The sequence below is a fragment of the Cervus elaphus genome, chromosome 28, assembly GCF_910594005.1.
Source record: "Cervus elaphus chromosome 28, mCerEla1.1, whole genome shotgun sequence".
NCBI classification, from domain to species: domain Eukaryota; kingdom Metazoa; phylum Chordata; class Mammalia; order Artiodactyla; family Cervidae; genus Cervus; species Cervus elaphus.
The window spans coordinates 26,223,210-26,231,793 of record NC_057842.1 but is presented as its reverse complement, the minus strand read 5'-3'; the positions used below and the strand labels follow the sequence as shown (position 1 = coordinate 26,231,793).

Below are 8,584 nucleotides of genomic sequence, written 5' to 3'. Positions count from 1 at the left end.
TATATCACAGAACTAGGACTAGACAGATAATGTGTGTAAATTTATGTCTAAGAGCTGTGTTGAAATAAGGTTCTGTTGTACTCACATTTTTGTCTCTTTTTCAGCAAAGTGTTTTGTTTCCAGGCCTGTCATTGAACTGTTTTTATCTTCCATGAAATACTTTTAATTGCAATGTGCCTGAGTTAATTCAAGAGGGTGAGTTTTGTAAAGTATACCTTCTTCTCAGATGTTGCTGGGTGAATTATTTATATATTATAGAACTCACAGTGAAAAGCGTTACCAAAATGCAAGGAATGGAAAGAATTCTGTGACACAAATATTCCCTATTAAAAAGCAACTGATTCTAGATAATTTAAAGACCAGGACTAAGAAACTGCTGGATATACGTGTGGCAAAAAACACTACCGTAACAAATCTTTCTGATAAGGAAAAGTAACATAATTAGAAATAAAACTCTTTGGTTGAATGTCTAGTTTATGGATATATAAAATCAAGTGTGTTGCCATGTTGTGCTAAGTCCCTTCAGCTGCGTGTGACTCTTTTCAACCCTATGGACCCTAGCCTGGCAGACTCCTCTGTCCATGGGATTCTCCAGGCACGAATACTCAAGTGGGATATAAAATCAAATACTGAATCCCAAACACACTTCTTTATAAAACCATTGGGTAGGAACAGGGCAGAAACTAGCCATCCTATTAACTGAAAAGGAAACTGGGGCACAGGAAGCGTTTAGTGTGTGAACACCCCTTTTGCCTGTGATACGACTACTTCAACATTCCTTGAAACTTAAAGTATAAATATCAATAACAGAATTTCAGCGCTGGGAGATCTTTGACTTTCTCGGTTTACCAAAGAAGAAACTGAAGCCCTTAAAGATTGAGGGCTTTATTATCATCAGAGGCAGGTTCTTAAACATCCTGGTCTCCAGAACTTTTAGGAACAACGTATACAAGAAAAACGTGACTGTTCATTGGGATCTCACATTTGCACCTTGTCTTTTAATGAAAGCACTAAAATAAAATTCCCAGGGATGGCACTCTCCTCTCTGGCCTTTTTCCCAGTTTATACCCGGGGCCGAGGCTTTCTGGGTCAAGGTTGGAAGCTTCCTCCGGCCCTGGCAGGCATCCAGAATTGTGAATAGAGCGTTTGGAAGCGTCTGATGGGAGACGCTGAGATGAATTAGATGAATTAGAGATGAAATCTAATTGTCATCGGTCAGTTGAGGTCTTTTGCAAAGAGCTCCCCCGCCCTCCCCCCGGGTCTCCCTCTGTGCCGGGGCAGCCTGTGTCCTCCGCCCGAGGCTCTGGGTTTCCCATCCTTTCTCAACCTCCCCGCGGCTGCGGCTGCGGGGGGCACCTCGGCCAGGGGTGATGGTACCCCCGGGCCGGCCGGGGGAGCCTGACCTCGCCCCCCGCCCTTTAGGTGCTCCACGGGAAGCACGTCCCGCACGCAGGGATGGGCCGGGACGGTTGCGACTGTAAACCGATGGCGAGCGGGGGGACCCGGGGCGTGTGGAAGGGAGCGGCGCCAGCCGGGCCTCGCTTTCCTCCTCCTCCTCCTCGCTCGCCGCTCGCCTGATCGCCTGCCATGACTCAGCGGTTCTCGCAGGCGGCCCGGCTGGGGACACCGGCTCCTCGCCGGCTCCTCCCGCCGCGTCCACCCCCTCTCGCCACCCACGCCCGCCCCCCGGCCCTTTCTCCGCGCCGCCGCCGCCGCCGCCGCCGCACTCCGCGCCGGCGTCCCGGCAGCATCCGCCTCCCGGCCCGCTCCCACCGGCCGCACACGCTCGCCCCCCGCCATGGAGCCCGGGACCCCTCGCCGCCGCCACACCCCCCAGCGCGGCTACGCCGTCACCCGGAACCCCCACCTCAACAAGGTGAGCCCGCCCGCCCCTCCGCGGTCCCCGTCTCCGGCCGGCTCACGGGCTGCAGCACCCCGACCCTCCCCCGGCGGCTCCGCGGACGCCGCCTCGCCCCTCCGCCCGCGGCCCCCGGGACGTCCCCCGGGGCAGGCCGACCGGCGGGCGGCGGGGGAACTCCGGGGCGCCCCCCAGTCCACCCCGAGCCTCGGCGCTGGCCTAACGGAGGCGCCGCCGGGGGCGCTGGTGCGGGTACCCCGGAACGTGGTGGGAGGCCGGGGGTTTGGCTCGGCGCCTCGGCATCTCGTTTGGGGAACGCAGGAGATGTACAACTTGTTTTAAATACTTCTCGGCTTCTCCAAAAGCCTGAGCCGGGGCAGAGAAAGGAGTGGCAGCGAAGGGCGTGAACGGTTGTTGTCTGTGAGCGTAGCAGGTGGGTTGCCCGCTGGGGGCCTCGGGGTGCCAACCCACGTAACGAGGTTCGCTCTGAGGTGCCGATCCCCGGAGGCTGCTGTGGGAGCGAGGTGGCCCGACTGGTCCAGCCTGGGCGCAGACGTGCTCTGAGTGGCGGGTCACGTGAGCAACCTGCAGGTCAAGGCCTCTGGGTTTCTGGAGGGACGCGGTTCAGAGGCTGAGCGTGCTTGGGGATGGCTTCAGCCTCGGGCGCTGCGTGGCCTGGTGCACCATCCTGTCCCAGACTTGGGGCTCTGGGGAGAGCCAGATTTTTTTGAATCGGGCCTTCTAGAAATGAATTTTCTAAGACCTCGCCTCCTTTTCATTAAAAGGGCGATTCAGTGCAAGAGACCCCTTTTCAGATCTGTTTACTTTTTCTTCACAGGTAATTAAACGCCCAAGATCTCTCTCAAATGAAAAAGCACCTCGGCATGTATAAATTTGCTTATTGGCTTTTAGCAGTCACCCTCTTTTTACAGTCAGCTTTGTCTGCGGATGGTTCCTTTTGTGTAAGGGTGTGCTTTTTGACGTTTCCTTTGAATTTGGTGCGTGGAAAATGCCATCAGTCAGCGCGGAGGCCTGTTGGTTCATTTTGGGATTCTCTTTACTAGACACTTTTTTCCATCAAAAACTGGATTCAGCACCCCTCTCCCCGACTATGTTGCCTGGTAATTCGTTCATCGTTATTAATGGCATATGAAGACGTGTGATTTCTTTGATTTAATAAATTATAGTTCCTGTGAGTTCTTTTTGATGTTTATGATGACAGTTTTATTTACCTATGATCATTTAGTATTTCTGGTCATAAAGCATTATGAAGTTTTAAATATTTCCCACTTATTTTTTCCTCAGTGATTTTAATTGCTAGCTTGATTTTTTTTTTCTTCCTTTCTATTCTTCAGGTTGGGGCCTATTTTAGGTAGAAAAAAAGGGAAAATTTGATGTGACAAAACACTTTATTACAAGTGTACCTGCCTGCTATAATTCATGACCAAGTACTGGGTAGCCTTTTAACAAGAATCACATGAGTGGTATAACCTGTTTGCTGTTTGAATTTCCTCAAGTCGCTGAGGAGGGTGTCTGTTTCAAGTGGGTTGATGGAATAGGCAATCTCAGAGCAAGAGTCATTACGCCATTACTGTTTACATCAAGAATTTATGATCTTGATATATTTTCAGTGCTCTTTATGAGTAAGGATTAATTTCTACTTAAGAATAATAGTATCACAGAGATCTTCCACCAAAGGCATTAAGGTGTGGGTGGCATAAATGTGTTCAGTTCGGTCGCTCAGTTGTGTCTGACTCTTTGCAACCCCATGAATAGCAGCAGGCCAGGCCTCCCTGTCCATCACCAACTCCTGGAGTTTACTCAAACTCATGTCCATCGAGTCGGTGATGCCATTCAGTCATCTCATCCTCTGTTGTCCTCTTCTCCTCCTGCCCCCAATCCCTCCCAGCATCAGGGCCTTTCCCAACGAGTCAGCTCTTCGCATGAGGTGGCCAAAGTATTGGAGTTTCAGCTTCAGCACCAGTCCTTCCAATGAACACCCGGGACTGATCTCCTTTAGGATAGACTGGTTGGATCTCCTTGCAGTCCAAGGGACTCTCAAGAGTCTTCTCCAACACCACAGTGTGTTAGGAACACCTTTTTTGAACTTGTAGTTGAATTTTATTTCATAGTATCAATTTGGACTTAAAATTCAGGTGGCCGACTTTGGCGTGGTTAATGGAATAAGTTTTACTTTTGTACAATCCTAAGACTGTGTGCTCCTCGTGGAAATAAGAGTATCTTCATATGAACCATTGAGATTATAGCTGTGGGATCTTCTTGAAGGACCCTACTCTGAAGACCTCTGGGCCTTTAAGTTTCTCTCTAGCCCAGGAATTTTTGTTGGTTTTTGTGGTATCTTTGGCTACAAAGAGACACTAGTAGATGTCCCTCCTGTAACACCCTACCTAGCCTGTCACCTGGCTACACTAAGCCTTCTTCAGCTTCTCACACAGACCTTTATCACCTTACCTTTGGGTAACTGAGACAGTTTTTCTGGTTTTATTTTCAGTATTATAGTCTGTCCTACATGTAGATGTGGAAGAAATATCTTCATCAGTTAGCATCTTCATGTTCTGCTTCTGTTATCCTAGTATTTGTAGTATGGTATTATTTCCTATTATGTGTGTTCTCAGTGTCTGACTCTGCGTACCTTGGACTGTAGCCCTCCAGGCTCCTCTGTCCATGGAATTTTCCAGGCAAGATTACTGGAGTGGGTTGCCATTTCCTTCTCTAGGGGATCTTCCCAACCCAGGGGTTGAACCCGAATCTCTTCTATCTCTGTTGGCAGGCAGAATTTTTTTCACCACTGTGCCACCTGGGACGCCCCCTCTAATCTATTTCCTGTTATGTTGAGCGTAAAATCAATCTGTCAATTAGGTTTACTATCTTTTCCAAATTTATCTCATTAGTTCCCCAGTTTAGCTTTCCACTTAAAATATATTTGCTGAATCTCTTACTTAATACCTTTTGTCTGTGTGTAATTCCTACAATTAAAATTAAAATGTTTAGTTGATTTAGTTATGATCTCTTCAGGGAAGACTCCTAATTATCTTAGTCTTATTATCATTCTTAATACCTTTGTTTTTTATATCGTCTATTGTAGCACATCATTTAGTATTTACTGCAGTGTATTTTTTATTTGAGTTTGATTGTCATAGGGCAGGGATTGTAATCCTTAGTACAGAATACATTATATATTTAATGAATAAATGAACCATGTTTAAGAACTTTTTTTTGTCTTTCAAACAGAACTCAACTTTTAAAGCAGGTAGGTCTTAAAGTGGTAGATTGAGCATTATTCTAAGAATTTACCCTTTTTAGGGTAATTTTAGGTAATTACCTAATTTTAGGGTAATTTTTTGAAAGTAAACTCACATTGAAAGCTGAAGCTCAGTTGACTTCATATACCATTATATTGTATTGTGTAATGGTATATAGTCAGAAATGATGGAGTTTGGTGTAAGCCTGGGCATGCCATGACATTTTATTTATTTGCTGGATAACCTTTGAGAGGTGCTTAATCTTGGTGCAAATTGAGTTTAACAATAGATGTGATCAGAATTAAAAAATAAAGAATTTAAGGGAATTCCCTGGCAGTCCAGTGGTTAGGATTCTACCCTTTCACTGCTGCGAACTCAGGTTCAATTGCTGGTCAGGGAACTAAGAACTCATAAACTGTGCAACACGGCCAATAAATAAATAAAGAAATAAGTTAAAAAAACCTTAGAGAAGTAGAATCTTTCTTCATTGGTAGTAATTCCTGTCTGGTTCTCACTGTATATTCACATATGCATCACTGCAGGTAGGATTGCCTTGTAGGACGTGGAGAAGAATTTCTGCCTCACACATAGGAGATTCAGTATCTTTCTGTTCATAGCCCAAATTGCTTTTGAGGTGCTTACCTTTGTCTGAGTTACATGTCCTCTGATTTAACATTTAATGTTTATAATTTTCAAGGATATCCTCTGACTTAGATCAGTTGTATTTCAATTTTTTTCTCAGGAATTTTCAATAATAAATATTAAAATAATGTTTCATAAATCACTCTTCAGAGTTAAAATCTACATAGAAAACTAATCACACTTATTTTATTTCCCAACTTACCATTTTGCTGTATTTCTTCATGCAGTGGTAGAAAACACTAGTTGATAGGTCTGTTATAATTGTGTTTACATGGCTTCTGTATCTTTAAGATGAAATGATAAATGTGACCTATAAGTAAATCTCTCAAAGATACTGCTCCTCAACATTTTTGGCAATTAGATCCAGTCTAAGATAGTGATAGTGATTTATCTATGTCAGTTTTGGTGAGCCTGTTAACTTTTACATGTGAGAAATGAGCTTCTGGGCATGTGCTTTTGCAGATGTTTGTCTTGATATGCCAAGACCTAGTTGAATGTATTGTAGGGAAAAAAGAGAAACGAGGCTGATGACTATGAAGGAAAGTTACCTTAAACCTCCTCTTTTTCTCAATGTAAACTGTACCAGAATGAATCATTCAGAAATTTTTCACCTAGTATAGGCTTCCCAGGAGGCTCAGTAGTGAACAATCCATCTGCTAATGCAAGAGATGCGCGAGACGTTGAGTTTGATCCCTGTGTCAGGCCGATCCACTGGAGGAAGAAATTCTTACCTGGAAAATCCCATGGACAGAGAAGCCTGGCAGACTACACTCCATAGGGTCCCAAAGAGTCAGACATGATAACAGCTGAGCACACAGTTCTCTGGAGTTGCCTCAACAGTTTGAGAAACTGATATATTATTGAATGTGAAATCTCACTGATGTGAAGGCCATCATAATGAAGATGTACAGCCATATGCCTCCATATCTATCTGTTGCCTTGATAACACAGGATAGCACAGAACAAAAAAATGCTGTGTTCTAATGAATAGAAAGATGAATTCGATTTGAGAACTGGTGATGTGGAGTATGGGCTTCCCTGGTGGTTGAGACAGTAAAGAATCTGCCTGCAGTGCAGGGGATCTGGGTTCTATCCCTAGTTCAGGAAGATGCTCTGGAGAAGCGAGTGGCAACCCACTCCAGAATTTTTGCCTGGAGAATCCCATGGAGAGAGGAGCCTGGCAGACTACAGTCCATGGGGTTGCAAAGAGCTGGACATGACTGACTGATGTGGAGTACAGAAAATGTTGAAGAGAGAAATAGCTTTGAGGTTTTTCATTTTGTGTTCTGATGTCCAAACTTTTGGACAAGTGTGGAAAATATGAAATAATAGAATGAAGCGTCTAAAACTTTGTGTCTAGAAGAAGTGAAGCCACCAATTCTTTTCATTTGAGTGAGATTTTCTTAACTGGCTTCATTTATTTTCTTATAGAGTGATGATATCATTTATTTCTTTTACATTTTAACATATTTATTCAGAATCCACTATATGCTCAGTAATATTCTGGGTACAGGGGATATTCAATGAATAAGATTCTTGCTCTAAATGTACTTACATTTCCATTGTAATATGATTTCTGTTTTACCTCTTTGCTTAGATATTAAAGAGTATATATTAGTCTTCCTTGAATTACATATTATAAAACAGGTTTTTATTACAACTGATTATTAATATATTTTTATATGTAGAGTTAGAACTCATAGCTAGAAAGATTATGAAGTACTTATTTTTTTAGTGTACTTATCACTGTCTTCTCTCTTGAATTTTTGATTTAGCAAATCGAACATGATTGTGTGACCTATTAAATTTATGAGTTTTATAGTTAAAAAAAACCCTATATTTAGCTCTGGGTGAAACAGATTTATGTTTTAGTCTCAGATTCATGTAAATGCACTCGACTGACATCATATGACCTTTGAATCTTTCATAGATTTTCACAGAATGCCAGGTGGAGGTTAAAAAGAATGTTTGTGCGGAGAAAAAGAACAAGGAAAGCTTTTTGCTTCTCAGGACTCTGCTCCAAGTGTGTAAGGGCTTGGAAGTGTGTGAAAGAAAGGTAGAGGTATGCCCTGGGGAGTTAAACTTTTTGGGGTGAGTGCAGTGAAATGCAAAGATAAAAGATTTAAAGAGTCCAGTGAAACCAGCCCTTAATATATTTGACTTTGGAAGTAATCAGGACTCGGACAAGACAAGTATTTGGACTATTTTCCAATGGTTTTCAAAACTGACATGATCAAATAGTGTTACAGACTCCAGGTGGCCTGATTTGGTCTATTTATTACATCATTATTTATTTTATGTTACTAAGCCAACTCAACAAACATGTTGACATAAAATTGATCAGCAGACATGTTGCAATACAGCAGGACTAATTTGGGACTGTTGGTACCCTAAATTATTAAGAAATTGTTTTAGACATGGGGCCTAAATATACAGTGTGGTTTTTATATACTTAAAGTGCTATTTAAAATATTTTATGGCTTATATATTAATTTTTACCCATCTAACTTAGTGTATGTAGTATAGTACATTTTAAAACAAAGGATTATTGTTGCTGTAAATGAATTTAGACAATTTAAAACATCAATATTTTCCCTCAGGCCCTGAAGATATATCTAAGTTAGCCATCAACTAAACTGGTTTCAGAGGTTTGAGGCATTTGAAATTAAAGACAGGGGAGACACTGTGCCTTTAAGCTTCTGTAGTTTAACCAGGTAGTTTGGGAAGTCAAAATAGTAATTGATAATGTTCTCTAAAAACATGGAGATATAATTATCAGAGGTTCAATGTAAATAAACTCTAGACCTAACAACTATTATAT

The 8,584-nt window shown here is 43.0% G+C and overlaps 1 protein-coding gene across 2 annotated transcripts in view; it reads left to right on the top strand.

Annotated features, from left to right (window-relative positions):
* Positions 1–875: 875 nt before the first annotated feature.
* Positions 876–8,584, top strand: part of ME1 (malic enzyme 1) — a 209,083-nt gene continuing 201,374 nt past the window's right edge. Inside the window, exon 1 of one of the 2 annotated variants that reach the window (XM_043889744.1) lies at positions 876–1,876. In XM_043889744.1, the coding sequence (XP_043745679.1) occupies positions 1,799–1,876 (78 nt within the window). In that variant the 5' untranslated portion in view covers positions 876–1,798. Of the gene's footprint in view, positions 1,877–2,270; positions 2,292–8,584 lie in introns of those variants that run through there. The other variant, XM_043889745.1, reaches the window with a different exon arrangement.